Source organism: Gossypium raimondii, chromosome 5, assembly GCF_025698545.1.
Source record: "Gossypium raimondii isolate GPD5lz chromosome 5, ASM2569854v1, whole genome shotgun sequence".
Classification (NCBI taxonomy): Eukaryota; Viridiplantae; Streptophyta; class Magnoliopsida; order Malvales; family Malvaceae; genus Gossypium; species Gossypium raimondii.
Window position 1 is genome coordinate 9786513 of NC_068569.1, and position 19193 is coordinate 9805705.

The 19193-nt window shown below is 32.5% G+C and overlaps 1 protein-coding gene across 2 annotated transcripts; it reads right to left on the bottom strand.

The window, feature by feature from the left end:
* Positions 1 to 1389: 1389 nt before the first annotated feature.
* Positions 1390 to 8950, bottom strand: LOC105784834 (pleiotropic drug resistance protein 1). Of its 2 annotated transcripts, XM_052630405.1 has the most exons (24): positions 8278 to 8947; positions 8009 to 8129; positions 7828 to 7916; positions 7623 to 7707; positions 7346 to 7505; positions 7147 to 7223; positions 6832 to 6885; positions 6642 to 6732; positions 6245 to 6546; positions 5884 to 6165; positions 5477 to 5793; positions 5222 to 5382; positions 5035 to 5138; positions 4791 to 4947; positions 4582 to 4710; positions 4332 to 4492; positions 3880 to 4212; positions 3380 to 3670; positions 3200 to 3283; positions 2962 to 3095; positions 2586 to 2813; positions 2326 to 2497; positions 1982 to 2236; positions 1390 to 1794 (listed from the first exon to the last, which is right to left on the bottom strand). In XM_052630405.1, exons 1-24 carry the CDS (start codon positions 8634 to 8636, stop codon positions 1531 to 1533), a joined length of 4410 nt encoding a protein of 1469 aa, XP_052486365.1. In that variant the 5' UTR covers positions 8637 to 8947; the 3' UTR covers positions 1390 to 1530. The 2 variants fall into 2 exon arrangements, with proteins under 2 accessions (XP_052486365.1, XP_052486364.1); XM_052630404.1 differs by having other exon boundaries at positions 3200 to 3670; positions 8278 to 8950.
* Positions 8951 to 19193: the final 10243 nt, after the last annotated feature.

The window sequence follows — 19193 nt, forward strand, 5'->3', positions numbered from 1 at the left end:
CAACTCTACTTCGTTATCATTGTTTTTAACTTCACCATAAAGAAGCAAGAAAGGTTAATTTTGCTATTAGTCCATGTAAGTTGTGGATTTGGTCTATATATTTTAATTTGATTATTTTTAGTTCTTATACTTTTTAAATTTTAAAATTGTAGCTTTGCCCAAATAATAGTTGTTAAATTCATTGAGTTTTATTTTTTTTAAAAACTTGACGTGGCAAACATATTATCATATGTAACGTCGTGTCAACTTGTTATTTTCACATATTACTCACAAAAAAAGGCAATTAATGAATTTAATTGTTGTTGTTTTGGTCAAGACTGAAAATCCGAAATTCGAAAAAATATAAAAACTAAGAATAATCCAATTGAAGAACATGGATTAAACCTACAACTTTATGCATAGTGCAATACTAATAGCAGAATTTAACCAATCAGATTTAACTGTTACCATTTGTGTCAAATATTGAAAATTTAAAATTAAAAAAACATAAGAGACTAAAATTGACCGATTCAAAAAGTTTAGAGACAAAAATTGATCTAATTAAAATAAAAAAAAATTAAACCCAACCACTTATGCGGAATTTACCCAACAAAAAACCAAGGAACAAGATAGCAATTTAAGGTTGCTGATATGCAGAACTCATCGTGAAACTGCACAGTAGATTTTGGTATATTAAGCAAAATAAAGTTTGCTTCCATTTCATATGTATGAAATTAAGAACCTCCAGTAAGAGGGAAATCTCATATATAAACCCTAATATTAAATTTGTTGGATAAGAATGTCGACAGGAAAATATATAATGTGGAACATACTTCCATTAAAAAGTAAAATAAATCACATGTAGTTGAGAAGCCATTGTTGAAAAATTGCAACCTACAATTATTTTCGTGGAGTGTAAATGTAATATCTAGAAGGCATTGTTGGCATTTTAGAATACTTTCGTTGGATGTGTGGCCAAACATTTGTAATTTAAGTATCTTTCTTTTAAAACCAAAATATTATTTTTTAAAATAAAATATAATTTCATAATAATTTTTTAAAACATAAAATAAAAATATAAATAAACTACTCTGGAGCTTTAGATGTTTATTTTAATTACTTATATTCTAAATAATTTCACCATATCATTAAATTTTAAAGACATAGAATAATTAATGACCGATGCCTAAAAATCTTAATTTTAACATTATTCTAATATAAGTTATTCCCATAATTTTAAAATTGTATTTATAGATATTAAATTTTTTAAATACCAAAATTTGAATTTATATTTGGATTACAAATTTCATTAAATGCATGATTATAAATAAAAAGGTTAATCATCACCTAAATTCAAATCCAATCCTTAAAAGAGGATGGAATTTGTTAATTGATCCAGAAAGAATAGTATTTGAAGGTTGTAACGAATATATAAATTTGGAATTAAATATTTTGAATACAAGATAACATACAACTTTTGGAACTAATAATATATTCTAATATTACAAATATGGAATTTTGTTGTACACAATATTTAAACCAAAAATTTGTTTAACGTCTTTGGAAATTGAACATCTTTATGGACACAGTAAAGATTGCTCCAAAGAGAACTGCAAAACTAACAATCACAGCAGCAACTAATCCCAGATAATCATGCCTGAAATCATAAAAATTTCTCAAGTACTGCTCCACTGTCTCATTGTTCCCGTCTTCAAGCATGTGTGTTATATCTCCAAACTGTGAAACAACCAATCCATACAAGGTCCAAGAAACCGGACAAATCCAGTAGTACCACCTCCACCATATTGGCATACTCTGTAATTGGTGCACATTTGAATTTAGTTAGTCCTCAGAATTTGTGTGTATATATGTATATGCTAAAGATACCAATCCTATTGGTTTATGCAGTCGCCTTTTAGAGGTGGCATCCAACAGGTTTGGGACTCGAATCTACACATCTATAACCCCTTGAAAAGAAAAATTGCATGGAAGTAGCACTTACAGGTCGTGGGATGATGAATCCTGAAAAGAGATTCCATACTCCGTAGAATGCCGCGGAAACTATGGCTGCAATGTAATGGTTTGGTGTGACAGCAACAGCCATCATGCCGTAGAAGGTGAAGTAAAGTAAGGTGAAGAACATGAAGAAGAGATACCAGAAGAACTTAGCAACCGTCCATTCGAACCCGATCATAGCATAGACTATAAGGCCATACACAGAAGCTTGAACAAAAATATAAGGTATCTCTATTAACACCTGCAGTGGCAAAATGTGGAGTCAATTATAATGTGCCTACAACTTTCTTAACCATTTCAACTACTCTTCAAAATGTGAAAATTACTTACCTGTGCAATGGCATATGGCATTGCAGAGTACATTCCAGCAGCTCTTTCTCTATAAAAGACTGTCCTTTCGACCGCCACAACAGGTTGCACAGAAGAAGCGTTTTGGATACCAAGGAAAAGAACAGCAGCATACATTGAACCCATTGCATTGGACAGATCTTGTATTGTTTTCCTGTAAATTTACAATCCAGACAATTAGATGCATGAAGCTGACTGATTAAAACTTAAATTGAAGCTTGAGAACTTGAGTTGTTGCTTACGTTTTAGAACCAAGGTCCCAGAACACTGTCCCAAACATCAATGCTATGACGGTTGTAAAGAGAAATCTCACAGCAGTATATGGGGGGTTGCGCCAGTATGACCAGTGTTGCTTCCATAAACAAGCTGTACACTGAGTCAAGAATGATTGAGAGTACTGTGTTGCGAAATAGAGTTCCTTTGCACCAGGAGCTGGTTTACTTAAATCTTCAATAAGAGCTTTGTTTCTCCTGAACAAATGACATGATGCATCAGTAGCAAATTCAAGGTAGCCAAGATTAATAGGCCATAGATATGTCTTACATATGCCAAACCAAAGTAATTTGTTAAATCAAGTAACACTTTTTGTTGCAATTCTGTGCCTAGCTAGCTTATTACCTGTATAGGTCTGACTTTTTGTAGATTTCAGCAAAATCGACGCCTAAAGATAACTCTTGTGCTGTTGAGGTAACTTCCAACATCCAAGTAGCTGGATTATAGCCATCTTTGATTTTGCTAACTCCTTGAATTCCCTGGAGGAGATGAACATTAAAGTGTTAGATACAGTTTTCATGTGAACTGAGAAATGAATTAAGTTGATGAACTTCAAAAATTGTTGTCTTTCATTTCATCACACCTCAAAATATTTGATAAGATGTCTAGAATGGTGTCCTAATGGCCCCACATAGATCTCTTGTCCTCCACGCTTCATAAGGAATAGCTGCAGTTGCAATTTTATCTTAGTTACACTATTACATATAAAACTAACTAAAATGGAGCCACTTCTTTTTTTTTTTTTTTGAAAAATGTTTCTCACCTCATCAAATGCTTCAAATATGTCAATACTTGGTTGATGGATGGTACACACAACTGTTCTTCCAGTGTCCACTGTATTCCTAACTGTTCTCATGACAATTGCAGCAGCTCTTGCATCAAGCCCTGAAGTTGGCTCATCCATGAAAATGATGGAGGGGTTTGCCACAAGCTCGACTGCAATGGTAAGCCTCTTTCGCTGCTCAGTTGATAAACCGTTTACACCAGGTATACCAACTAGGGCATGCCTTAATGGTTTCAGTTCCACAAGCTCCATGACTTCCTCGATGAACATCTAAAAGAAAACATGTTGAGAGAAAACCATCAACTTAATCCTGGCCAAAAGTGACTACGACAATGTGTTGTTTTTATAGGACTCTTGTTCCGGCCAATGGAGGGGAAAGGGAATAGTAGTTTTATCAAACACAACAGTTCTCAACTTAAAGCTTTGTAACAAAGTAGTATAAGAGACTTGGAACAAGTTAGGATTTCACAAATGCTAACCTTTCTAGTTTGAGCATCAACCTCACTGGACAATCGTAGCCAAGCGGAATAAAGCAAGGATTCATACACAGTGACATGAGGAGAATGAATGTCATTTTGTTCACAGTATCCAGATACTCGAGCAAATGTCTCTTGTTGCTTGGGGAAACCTGAAACTGTAATGTTCCCATCGATATAACCACCAGTTTTTCTGCCTGCAAGCACATCCATCAGAGTGGTTTTACCAGCACCACTAACACCCATGAGAGCTGTGAGAACGCCGGGTCTGAAAGCACCACTAACACCCTTCAATAACACCAATCTATCTTCAGGGACACCTTGTTCTTTCATTTCCTGCAATGTTTCAGTTCAATCAAAGAAACTCTTATATATCTGCACCACATTGAACCGGAAAAAAGACTCAAACCAACCGTTGAACATATACAGTACTTGTACATGGAACCTTATGTTACCTGGGGCATATCAACAGAATACACAATGTCATCAAAAGTGATGGAATGTGGCTCAAATGGAAGAACCATTCCCTTTTTCCCTTTGCCGTTGGCCCCAACTGTTGCATCACTCATAGAAAAGGACATGGATGAGGTGCTTCTTTGAATGTCATCTTGGATCTCTGCATGTCAATTAGTATGGTTAACTAAATTAGCAAATCAATTAAATTAGTATTGCTAACCGATCCAAATATATTCGAGCTTTTAATACCTGATCTGTTTACATGACTTGAGCTGCTTTCTTGGTTTGTTAACTGAATGCTTCCACCAACTCCAACCCCATTGACTTGATCGTCGCTTTCAGGTTCATCTGATATTACGGCCTTATTCTTCTCAAAGGCTAAAAATTTATTTGAAAAAGGGTAAATGATTAGCCTTCCCTTCGAAAGATGAAAAGATTTAGCAGGTAACTATACTCACGGGCTAGATAGGTAAGAGCCACAGTAAAGACAAAGTTGAACAAAAATACGAAGCCAATCAATCCCCCTACTCCGATCCAATACCAATATGAATCTGGGAAGAAACTCCTGGAATTTAAAACTTCAACTCCTAGTGATACGTTTGAACCCGGAAGGACCTTCAATATGAAACCAAACATGCAAGATCAGCATATTGTTAAGAGACAAAAGCAGAATTATAGACATTGGAATTTCAAAAGCATTACTCGATTCCACTGGTGCCCAAGGAACTCATTAGCCATCAATGCATTTTGCCCATACATCATTGGTGAAATCCAGTAACCCCATATCCACCAACCCTTTATGTCCTCTGTTGCATTCAATATAATAAAAAGATTAGAATTGTTAAAAGTTTTAACTTTAAAAGCTCTTTTCTAAGACTTGATATTATACCTCGTGACAGGACGAAGCCACCCAATGCAAAAAGTACGAGTAAAGCAAATGACCCGAAAGTGTTAGCAACAATCATGTTTCTACCGATTGCTGCAATAGACCGAAATAATCCTGAAGCCATCTGGTTAGTGAGAACAAGGATGAGGTACTGTCTGAAGAACCTGCACCAGAAAAGTAACTTCAACATCAATTTGGATAAGAGGAAATGAGCGAAAAACTGTGTACTAAAATTTTGTTGTCATTTATTTTTCCTACCTTTCAGCATTCGGATCAAATCCGATGACATAGTAGGTAATAAATACCCATATAGAAACTTCTAAAAATGTGATAGGGATCTTCAGTATCCATGATGGTAAAGCATAGGCCCATGACGGAAAGAATAGGAGGTCTCTTTGCTTGTAAAAGACAGGGAGCTTGGAAATGGTCATAGAAAGCTCAGACATTCCATTGAACATAATCATAGTCATACCAAAAAACAAGGCCCCCATGTAGATTCTTCCTCCTTGAACAGAATCCTTATGCATCTCAGTCCTAAAAAAGAGTGTCATAGTAATTAAGGCCATCACTGTGAGCTGGTACCATGAAGAAAATAAAAATGTGTTAGTCACGATCCTTTAAACACAATAATTGCAGTAAAGAATTTAAATATGATTATTACGCACTTGCATACACTTGAAGATGTACACGAAAGAGTTTCTCTTCATAAGCAGAAATTCCCTTGCGATGCAAGCTTTCAACAGCTCCCACTTCCCAACACCATATTTTTGGGTTGTCAAAGCAGCTGGGTGGCTCTTTGTTTTGTCAAAAGGAGTCCCAAGTTCATCTCCAAGTTTCATTCCCACATGGAATGATTGGAATGCCTCAGCAAATTCATTGGCAGTGATAAACCTGTAAGGTTGATCTTTACGTACCCAATACTGCATTTGGTCTTTCCTTGATGTAACCTGCAATTAGCAATGTTAAATGTGACTGAAGAGCAAATTTCTCTGTATGAACAAGGGAATAAACTTTGTCAAGACTTACCTCTTGCAAGAAATCAGCCACACCTTTTCTCTCCGGGCACCTGAAGCCCATAGATTCGAAAAAGCTCACCACATGTTCACGAGGACCCTGATATACTATCACTCCATCAGAAAGGAGAATAATGTCATCAAAAAGATCGTAAGTCTCAGGAGCTGGCTGTAGAAGGGAGATGACTGCAGTTCCATTAAGGATGTGAACAGTTTGCCTGAGGGAGTTCACAATTTGGAATGTAGTAGAGCTGTCTAGACCAGTAGATATCTCATCCATAAACAGTGCCCTGGCAGGTCCAACCAGCATTTCACCTAATTGCAATGACAATAGCATAATTAGATTTCATGATAAGAAATTTAGTGTACTCAGATAAAAGAAAATTTGTGTAATTGACTTCATGAACTACCTGTTGTGACACGCTTCCTTTGTCCTCCAGAGATACCCCTCAACATTTCATTTCCTACCATAGTGTCTGCACATACATCCAGTCCTAAAATCTGCAAAATTTATGTCCAAAGGATTTCAATAAGCGAAGAAATTCTTATATTAGTGCTTCTTGAATAGCTTTCAATATACTTTAGTTTCTGTAATATTACCTTCAAAATATAGTCAGTGATTACACTTGCTTCCTGTCCTTCTGTTGCTACTGCCTGAAATGTTAAAGATGACAAAGCAAATCTCGGTGAATACAAGATTCTTTATAATAGAGATTCCTGTCAGATAAAATTAATCTTTCAAATTATATTATATTTCAGATTGTCAATCAATTTTATTTTAGAGAAAGTTATCTTTGAACATATGCAACTAATTTTGCAGGACACGTGAAAGCAATATGTAAAACAAACGGGCATTTTGCGAGTGAGGTATATAATATGTTCATATTTGCATTACAATGGCTGCATAGTTCTTACCTTCATGAAGACATCAATATCAGGATCAGGTTTAATGTTTGCTTCTTTCTCTCTTCTTGATAGCTCTGCCAACATATCTGTAAACACACATAGCAACAAGGTTTCATGCTTAGAAGAATTATCAAAAAGACAAAGTGACAACCTTTGCACCAAAAGGTCAAAAGAAAAACCGAGAAGGGTGGAACTCAATCAAACTAACCATATCGGGTTCCAACACCTTGGCATCTTGCAGAAAAGGCCAAAGTTTCCCTCACAGTAACTTCTCCCAAGTGAAGATCATGTTGACTGATATAGGCAGCAGTTCTCTGAGGCACAAACTCCTTCATGGTATGCCCATTGTATGTCACAGACCCCGAAAACTGCAACAGAATTTTCACTATCAAATTAGAAACTAAAGCAAAGGCAGAATAGAAAGCAAAAACAAGAAGCATAGAAAGGAAAACACTGAAAGGAAAATTGTGAATTTTGTAGATCACCTTGAGATCAGGATTAAGCTTCCCGGCCAGAGCCAACAAGAGAGTGGTTTTTCCAGAACTTGGAGGACCCAAAAGCAATGTCATCCTATAATATATACATGAAAAGACTAATCATTGATTAATTCCAGGATCTCCCAACTTTAGGGATGAGAGAAAAAAAAAAACAAAATTGACGTGTTGATAAGGCTCAGATGACCATGTTTACCTTCCTGGCTTAACGATGCCACTGACGTCTTTGAGGATAGTCAGCTTTTTCTTTCTACTAGAAAGAACACCCATATCTATCAAGAAGTTCTTTAATCACAATACAAAATAAAAAGTTAGTAAGAATCCTAAACAAAAATGTTGTAAAATGATAAATTAAGTAGTATTTTCCAGGTTGCTACCTCGAATATGCTAGTAATGAAATTAAGAACAGAAGGCAAAGCACTGGTTCCTACAAAAGCTTCGGCTTCAATATTTAGATTTTCATATCTGACTTCGATTGTGGGAAGATCGATGCCAACCCTGAAAGAAAAAAAAAATCCAATGCAAATGATTATTGATGCAGAGAGCAGGACCTCCATGGACAAAAACAGAGTTCTGTTTTCTTTTGTTTCATTCATTTCCCTAGTAACCAATAACAACAACAACAACATACAAAAGAATCTCATACCTGTCTATACGATTCTTGAGCTTCAACAAGAACCTTTCATTGTCTTCCTCTGCAACTTTGACCAACCTCTCAAGTAAAGTCCTCTTTTCTTGCCATCCAAGGTTATCAACATCGACCTCATTGGCACCACCTTGAGAGCCAGTTAATATACCTTTCCTGAGACGAGCGACAGTTGGTAGTTTCTCAAGTGCGGCCCATTTCAAAGCTTCTTCATCATCTTCATCTCGTGAAGACCTTGAAAATACGTCCACAGCACTGTTTCTCCATATCGAAGAGCTTCCGGCTCTTAAACTTCCTGCTCGTAAACTTCCCCGTAAACTATTACTCGCTTTAATAATATCACCACCCTCCATTACCATCAAATCCCAAAACCCACCAAAACAGTATCCAAACTTTCACGTTTCCGGAGCTCAAATCAAAGAATCAAGACCAAAAAAAAAGGGGGTTTACAAGAATTTGAATCGACGTTGAGAAAAGAAAACTTGTGTAGTCTATTGGTGTTTTGTTATCAGACTCTTGTCTTTGAACATTTACAAAAAAATCTGACTTTGAAACTGAAAGAACAGAAGGAAAAGCCTTGGTTTCTATAAAACTGGAGGTTTACGTTATATATATAGTTATTAGAAATTACATAACATATATGACGGCTTTCTTTTCAATCTGTCAAACTTCCAAAATTTCCAGGATGTTTCGCAGGGATTGAATTATTTGTGTATAAAAAAAGTGAAAGATTCCGATTACTGTTATTATTAATTATTATTAGTTTTTAAAGTCTTCCGGAAGAGGCAACATCAAGCGAACGGCACTTTCAATGCCACCTGTTTTGAACTTGGAAATGTTTTTCTTTTCTTTTAATTACTGTCGTTAATGGAAATTTCCATATATCTTTAATGATTATTTAAAAAATAAAAATAAATCAATGATATAATGATATATTTTTGTAATGTTTAGGAGGCCTAAATCTTTTATATTTTTATTTTATTTTAACACCCATGTGTATACGACGGTAGATATACTACTTTTACACGTTTTAAACATAACATTATTTCACCTCGTGTTTTATATGTATGTATACTAACAATTTAAAGAAAGAAAGGGTTATATGGATTAGTTTTGACGAGTTATTTTTTAATGGGCAATCATCAATAGCCAGCGTGGTGTGAAATTAGATGTCGAGAAGGTCTAAAATATATGGCATGAATCTCCTAAAAAAAACATGCACTAGCAGCCACCACCTCATCGTGATTCCAGTGTGTAATAAATAATAACTTCTTTAATGTTTTAAATTGACATAATTGCTGAGCTATGCATTCCCTTTTGGGGAGTGAAAGCAGGTACTGAATTTGAACGTGGAAAACGATTATTTAGTACATGATGTATACTGAAGTAAATAAAAAAATAACTTTGAATATCTTTCTCCAATAGGCTCTTTGCATATGGCGACAGATCTGTTTAATAACGTAATCCGCAATTTTATTATTTTTCCACACGAAATTTTACTTGCCAATTCATTCCAAATTTAATTACAGTTTAACAAAATATCATTTAAGAAAAAAATCGAGTTTGATTTATATTTAACTACAAGATTAACTAAGCTAATGACTCCTAGGTGGGGCCCTTCCTAAGACATGATCTTACGTGTAAAGCAAATGAGGTAAAGACTAGATATTTTATTAGGGTGGAGTCCCAAAAAGAAGACAACATTTCGATTTTATGATTACTTTACCATAACTGTTATTATATTTTTCTTTTTGAGTATTTTTTTCTTCTCTTGTTCAACTAGTATTTACTAACTTGAATATAGTAACACTCTTTATCCATATTTTTTAATTAATTTTTAATTTTAATGTTATTAATATAATATTTTCTATTATTTTAGATAGTTAATTTTGAGTAGAAGTTAAATATGATAATTTGAATATCTTATTTTTAAAGATATTTTAATTCTTTTACTAAATAATTTTAATTTAAAGTTTTAAGTATATTAAATAAAAATTAAAATAATTATCAAACATTTAATATATCAAATGTTCTATTACCAAAAATAAATACACGCTTTTAACTATAATTACTAAATAATAATCCAAACAAAATTCTATTGGCACCCTATTAAATATAAATGAAGTCAATGAAGTAGAATCGGTCTGGTCAACAATAGAAATTACCATCGACGGTCAGCTGCTGTTTTCTACTCGTGCGTAACTCAAAAGAAATTTCTTTCAACTTTTTTTATTACAATGTAAATGGAAAAAAACGTATGAAGAATGATTCATATCATACATTGGCGAGAGCATTCTTTGGTTTTTTTTTCACAATTTATTGATTAAATTAGCAATTAAATCACATTATATACGCTTCAAATTTTGCAGAAAAAAGTATGAAAATTGCCTTGGCGACCGTCCGTTTGATCCAGTGGAAGTTAATAAACATGCAACGTGATTGCTATCTGATTTTTTTCATTTTCTTTTTTGCTTAATAAAAGAAATTCCAGGAAATGTAATCGAAATTCTGGATGAGGTCTAAGTCAATTTGATCATCTAGAAACAAAGTTATAGCATATAAAGTTTGAAAGTCAAATTTTCACGCATAACGTGCGTGGGTCAGCCAATCAGATACCCTCTCCAAGATAAGATCAGGGCGAAAATTGTATGCCAAGCAATGAAGTCTTCCAGATAACGATATTGTGATATTTATAATTTAAGACCTTGACAGTTTCCAATGGAGCATACTTAATGGTCTCACAAGAGATTAATTCATTAATTGGACCCAATGGGAGCAGGTTCATTAAATTTAAAATAAAAATAATTTTTATATATCATTTTAAGATTGATTTGAATTTAATATAGATTTAATTATTTATATATTTTTCATATAAATTTCGGTATTTTTAGGTTAAATTATGTTATTAATATTTGTATTTTAATTTTATTATTTTAGTGTTTTTAAATTTTAAAATTTCAATTCTCATCAAATGATTACTATTAAATTCATTAAATCATATTATTTCCAAAACATGATACATTAAAAATGTTATCATATATGCAATGTAATGTTAGCTTGTTATTTTACATGCTACTCACTAAATATTCAATTAATATTAATAGATTAACGATTATCATTTATATTAAAATTGAAATTTTAAAATTTGGAAAATATAAAAATTAAAATTTACCGTGAGATAAAAATAATAAATTAAAATACGACAATTTTAATAAAATAAGAGAGTAGTAGCAAAATTTAACTACATTTTGTTGTATATGTATTTTGTCTAATTACTGCGATCAATCGTATCTGCGGAATGCAATTGTGGGGGATTGAAAGTAATCTATACCATCCAATTACGTTATCTGTCCATGATCACTGCTTTTTGACTTTCTTTAATATCTTGTCCTGTAGAAACAAAGCGTGGAAAAACATGGGTTCCACCATTAGGGTCTGCCTTCTAGAAAAGTAGAAACACCGCAAATAATGGCTTAAGACTTTAAATATTGGTCATCCCAATTCCAAAATCTAAATTTTCTTCTAGAAAACCAAACAATTTTATCCTAAATTCTGGACATCTTTTAGCTGTTTCCTTGTACTTGTGTGTGTTTAATTTGAGAAAATAAGAAGGGAGTCAAGGAAGTCAGTTCTACCGTTTGTATCTCGTAATATTTTATCAGAATATCAGTGTATACTAATCAATTTTGCTCATCTCACACACAATAAGGTGTTTCCGACGGGTAAAGAAATTGTTTTTTATTTATTATGAAATTGTGATTTTTTTGTTGTTTAAAATATAAAATATTTTTTTGATTGTTCCTATTGAATTTGTTTAATGATGAGTTGCATTTATGAAGATTGATGAACAGTATCTTACATAATTAATTAGTATTTTATAATTGAAATTTATTTGATGCATTGTTAATGAAGTTAAAAACTCCACAAATAGGGGTGAAATATTGTCATGTGCCCTTAGATAATATTAAAAAATTAAAAAAGAATTATAATAGACACATATTAGTTATTTAATCCTGCTTGTATGAGAGACCAGCTTCCTGAATCCATTGCTAAGTGCAATGGCTCCCATCTCTGGAAGTCTTTATCTAATGTATGGCCATCATTTCGTGAGAATTTAGCATGGTCAGAAGCTAATGGTAATACCATTCGCTATTGGAAAGATTCATGGATTCCGTCTGTAGGCCCTTTAATATCGCAAATTTCTTCTCATGTCAATCTTGATTTGGATTGTATTTTTAGTGAAATGGTTATGTAATACTCCCTACCCGTATTCATCGCCGGAATAGGGTACGAGACATTACCGAAGTTTACCTAATTAATTTTTCGCAAAGTCTCAAAAAAAATTTTAATAAAAACTCAATATAATCCCTTTATAAATATTCAACCTTCCCTGCAATTTTTAAAACCGGAACCAATCCAAACCAACCAATCTATTTCAATCAAATTGATACCAAATCATACTTCAATTATAATTATACTATTTAGCATATTCATCACACTTTACTTTAATTCATATTCATTAAACAAGTTTTAGCATTTATATTATCATCAAACTATATACATGTCATATAAATCAAAAAGGAAATTTACAAAAGCTACAAGAGAAAATCTAGATAGTGTGATCCTCAGTGTTGATCCGATCCTCCGTATATTTTCACGTCAATCTACAAGAGACATTGAATACACTCAAGTAAGCTTATAGAAACTTAGTAAGTTCATAGGCATAAAACATAAATCTTACCAAACATTTACATACTTATACATTATACATCATTACTAAGTTTACCTGTCAACCACAATCACTGGTGAGTCCCTTGGTATAAACTCACTACTACTTATCCTTTTACTATAATTCTTTTGGGCCCATTTGTCACTTACCATCCTTAATCAAAATTAGGGAACGGTTACGGAAAATTGAGTACTTCACTTACACTTTGCCATAGAATAACTATGGTCTTACGTATGATCACTTATCACTTGTCCCTGATCAGATAAGTGCAGGTAAGCTACCACTTATCACTTACCACTTGTCACTGATCAGATAAGTGTAGCTGAAGCTACTACTTATCACTTGTCACTGATCAGAAGTACTCAAATCCGGCGTTCCGCTCAATTTGATCATTTATTCAGTTTTCGCATTTTTATTTTATTCTCATTTCAACAATAAATATATTTCACCATACATTATATAATTCATGAAATTAACATTTAATCATTAAATTTCAGCCATATGAACTTACCAGGGTCGATTTGCAGAATTTGTAAAAGTTCAGGGACTAATCAGCTACTTTTTCTTTTCCTCATCTTGCTTCGGGTTCTCGATCTATCATTGTAAAATCATTCACTTATCAGTATTGATTTCACCTTCACTCTATTTCACATCCTTAATGTTTATAATCTGCTTATAAGTAACATTATCCATAATTTCACTATTTACTTATGTGTATTCAATGTTGTCCATCCGTGTCATAGTTACTAAATTATTTTTATCTTGAGTTACAGAACTCCAAATTAGGATCCGTAAATTTTCCTTGAAACTAGACTCACATATATTCTCACTATAAAATTTTAAAAATTTTTGGTTTATCCAATAAGTACAGTTTATTCTTTAAAGTCACCTATGTTCTGCTGTCTGACAGTTCCGACCCTTCTTCACTAAAAATTAATTATCTCCTTGTACGGGATTAGAATGATGTTCCCATTTTTTTATCTTGAAAATAGACTCATTCAGGATTTTAAATATATAAATTTAATTCCATAATTATTTTTCTTCAATTTTTGATGATTTTCCAAAGTCAAAACAGGGAAACCCGAAATCATTCTGACATTGTCTCACAAAATTTATTATATCTCATGATTTACAATTCTATTGCTTACACTGTTTCTTTTATGAGAAACTAGACTCAATAAGCTTTAATTTCATATTTTATTCATCCCTAATTTAATTCCCAAAATTTTTGGTGATTTTTCAAAGTTAGACTACTGTTGCTGTCCAAAACTGCTTTAGTGCAAAAGGTTGATTTCCATTTTGCCCCAAATTGCACAGTTTATACAATTCGGTCCTTTCTCAATTAACCCCTCAATTGATCTATTTTTTTTCTCAATTAACACCTTGTCCAACTATTTTACACTACTATATAGCCTTTGATATTCAAAATCGTAACACCAAACCCTAATTCTAAACTTTTTCACAACTAGATCCGTAAAATCAATTTCTATCAAAATCACTTAATAAAATCATCATATAATAAAATTAAAACTTTAATTCCATATTCATTCATCATAAAAATTCAACACTCATCAATGGTAACTCTCAAAATCAGCCATGAAATCAAAAACTAATGAAATAATTAGTTGGACCTAATTGTAAAAGTATCAAAATCACAAAATTAGAAGAAATAACCAAGAATTAAACTTAAATGATTCAAATATATGAAAAATAAGCTTTTAGGGACTCTTAAATGGCGTTCTTGGCTGAGAAATATGAATAATTACCTAGAAACTCTTTTAATTAAGATTTTTATTTGTTAATTTTATAAAATTTCCAATTTTGCCCTTATTACATTACTTTTTCAGATTTTTTCTTCTCTTATGCCGTCTCAAGTATCCCATATTGGCATATTTATTCCTTAAGTCCCTCCTTATTTATCACTTAAGCTATTTAATCACTTTTTAACAAATTTTGCATTATTTTCAGTTTAGTCCTTTTAATTAATTGACCACCCAAACGTTAGAATTTTCTAACGAAACTTTAATACCAACTCAATGACACTATATAAATATTTATAAAAATATTTATGGCTCATTTTATGAATTTGGGGTTTCGATACCTCATTTTCAGTTCTAATTATTTTAATATTTATTCCTAGTATACTATTCACTATTTCAAAAAAATTCCTAACTTCACATTTAACTTATACTCACTAAATTAATAATATTTTCTACTCACTTTTCGGATTTAGTGATCTCGAATCACCGTTCTGACACCATTGAAAATTCAGGCCATTACAGGTTATGTCGGATGGTAGTTGGAATCTTAATCTGTTTCACGTCTGGTTGTTTTGGGAAGTGATTAAGCAAATAGTTTGTTTTCCTCCCCCCATCCCTCTTCGGGCTGGACAGAATTATTTGAGAACGCACGGCTTCAAGGTCGTTTTCGATTCGTAGGGCTTTTGGTCTCTCAAGGAGAATTATTGGAACCCTAAGGATGTCTTCTGGAAGAATAGCTAGATTTATCAAGGACCACAAAAGAGTTAAAATCTTTTGTTGGCTAGCTTCTAAGTAAAGGCTCCTAACTAATTTGGAGCGTACTAGGTAGGAAATTGGTCATAATAGCTCTTGTCCTGTTTGTGGATGCAAAATTGAGGACACTCTCCATGTACTACGAGATTGTAAGGCAACGGAGGAAGTTTGGTTGCATGTCATCCCTATCGATAGGCAAAGCCATTTCTTCTCTGGATCCCTACAAGATTGGTTGACTTCTAATTTTGGCTATCATGTGCGACTATCTGATCGAGGGGTAACTTGGTCTTGTCTTTTCGGCCTAGTTGCATGACATATTTGGAAAAACAAGAACTTGTTTATCTTTCAAGATATCACTTAGATGGCTCTTGATACTGTTAAGGCTTCTTTTAGTTGGGTGCATCAATTTGATTTCAGTCATAGAGACAATCACCAATCCCCTCAAATGAGTGCTTCCTCGACACCCATGGCTAATATGTGGGTTAATTTGTTCATTGACGGTGCAGTAGCTAGTGGTGATGGTAGTGCTTCTGCTGGGGGTGTCTTGCATGACCAGAATGGGAATTGGATCTTGGGATTTAGTCATTACTTGGGTCGTTGCTCAGTTTTTGAAGCAGAACTACAGGGGATTTTAGATGGTTTACTCGTGATGCTTAGCAAATGACTTAAAAGGGCCATGATTCAAACGGATAATCTGGAGGTTGTCAGGACTCTACAAGAAAATTTGATGATAGACTCTAGCATTATTGTGCTCAGTAGGGTTCGAAGAATTATGAGAACTGAAGGGTTGTGGTGCATAAGGTATGTCTTTAAAGACCTCAACCAAGTTGCAGACTGCTTGGCTAAGCTAAGTTTGGTGGGAAAGTCAAGTCTTCAGGTTTAGAATGGCGCCCCAATTGAAGTTCTAGAGCTCATCCAACAAGATAAGGCTAATGATGCCTTTATTCATTTTATTTTGATGTAATTCTATCTCGTTGTTTTTCAAAAAAAAACACACACATAATAATAACCCTTTTATATTTGAGATCTATTTAATTTATTTTATTCCATAATCAAACTTTTAAAAATACCACAAGGCTCTTTTTAAAAAAATTATATTTTACTATACATTTATAAGTCACTTGTCAACCTAGTGTATCAAATATTCTTTTATATCTTGAAATTTGTAAATATTTTCATATATATATTAAACTATTTTTAAAATAATGATTAATTCGAAACTATAAATCAAAATATATTAGTAATAATACAGACGAATACTAATAAAAATAATAATGCATGTATCAATAGGGTACTATTATCTTAAATCGAATAATTTTTAAAAAGAACATAAATTTTTTATCATGAAGAGAAAAACGTTTTTGTGATTGCAGAAAATGAGGATATTTTTATGATTGAAGTTCCTTCATCATACAATTAGGTAATTAGATATTTTCCCAGGTGGGGTGGCTACCACGAAAAGTATTGAGTTGATATACAACGAACCAAAATATTATAATAAGCAGTACCCACTAATTAATATGTTTCTGTTCATTCCCGTGAGTCCATCCAACCGCAATCCAATAATAATTTGCCTCACGATTAAAAAATAAGGCATTAACCTAATAAGAATCAGAAAAAATCAAAGATAGGAAACATTGTCAAGATTCGGAGTTTTAACGAGCAAAATTAAAATTGATAAGAATTCTATAAATTTATTTTTGTCTCATTCAAAATATTGATTGAAACTGAAGGTAGGAGTAGACTCGTCTGCCCTTTAACGCAGCAGCCCTCCCATACGTCTTTGATGGCTAGTGGGGGTCAGTTACCCATCCTTTTCAGTAAACAAATATTATTTTCATTTTTTTTTATAAAATTGAAACTAAATAAAATATTTTGATTTTAAAATATAAAAATATAAACATGTAACAATTAAAAAACAACAAAAACTTGTTTTCATATTTTCAATAAAACTGTTTTTGTAAAATGGAACAAAATGTGTTTGAAAAAATAGAAATTATAGGAACCAAATCAAATTCTATGTTTTCATTTATTTTTTATAATATAAAATAAATATTTTATATTTAAAATAGTGAAACTAACTTAAAATTTTATATAAAAATATTTTTCAAAAAAGTTACAGAGTTTTTATTATTATTTATTTACTTAGAAAGTTTTTTTAATATTTATAAAACAATTTTAAAATTTACCAAATAATTTCCAAAAGCCTTGGATGTAAAATTCATTTTGTCAAAATAAGTCAAAACATAAAAATTCAAAATTAATATAAAAGTTTAACAACCAAACTAATTTATCATGGATGATTAAAATTTCTAAAACATTATACTAAACTGAACCAAACTCACCTCTAACTTTTTACCTTAAATTAATTCACCTTAATTCAAATTTATAAAATATAAAACTTTCTACATATTAAATCTCTTATCCTAATTTGCATCCATATAAATGTAGAATTTTTTATTTTATTTTAATACTTTTATTATAAAAAAAGACATCAAACATAATTTAAAATATATATATTTGTTAACATGTCACTAATGCAAGATGGTACAATTGCAAGCACAATATAATAATACAAATTATAAATATAAATACATGTCCGACTAACTATAATGGCATGTAAAATCAACTTAATATAAAGTACAATAGAGATGGTACAATTATAAGCACAACATAAGAGTATAAATACATGTCCAACTAACTACAATAACATGTAAAATCAACTTAGTACAAGACACAAGAATCGAAAATGACGAAAAAAACCCATACATAGTACACGCACAAGGTGGGGTGGAGACTTACACAACATAATTAGACATAATAAAACTTGAACTAAGCCTCCATTTTAACCATCAAGCTAAAGCATAGGCATCATTTGTTAAAAAAAAATACTTTTTAAAATTACATTGACAAATAAAAACTAAGAGTGTAATTCCCTTTTTCCCCTTTTTCTTTTAAGATAAAAAGATTTTTACATATACAATCTTTATGGGGTTGTGTCACCTACGTAAAGAAGAACAACCTCAAAAGCAAAAGTATATTATCAAGCCTCAGAATTTGGGCTTAATTTCAAGTATTTTTAATTATTAAAAAGAATAAATGAGTTTTTTTTCCAATTTTGCTAACAGATGTTTTCCTAGTCTATCTGTTTAAAAAGGATGAAATGATGAGCTCTTTAGGTGAAGCTGCCATTAAATTCATCACTGGAACTCAGCCCTGTATCTAGGGCTCAACGCATACCATTGTTGGCGGTGCGGTGAAGGCGTAAGAAGGAACTTGCAAATACTATAATCTCTTTCCCACCAAGGTTTGAGGAAAGAATCTTTTTGTGATCATCCATGAACTAGCTGCGACACGCTCGGTTATATGATTGATTTTTCAAAACTCGTAGGGCACTTCTTCGCTGGACAGGCCAGGTAACCATTTTGATGCATTACGTGGAATTCAGCCTATTAAGCCAGGCCGAACCTTTCCCTGCCTTAACATGCGTGATAGTGTAAATCCATGATAGTCACATCATCGAACCAAAATTCAGCCGTGTTGGGCTGGTTTTCAGATGGAACTGAATGGGGTTATTGCAAGTCTATACTTCATCATGGCTTCACCCAACTTTTTCTATAAATAGATGCTTACATTAGCTCTAAAAGATCGCATCGTAAGCAACATTTTCTTTT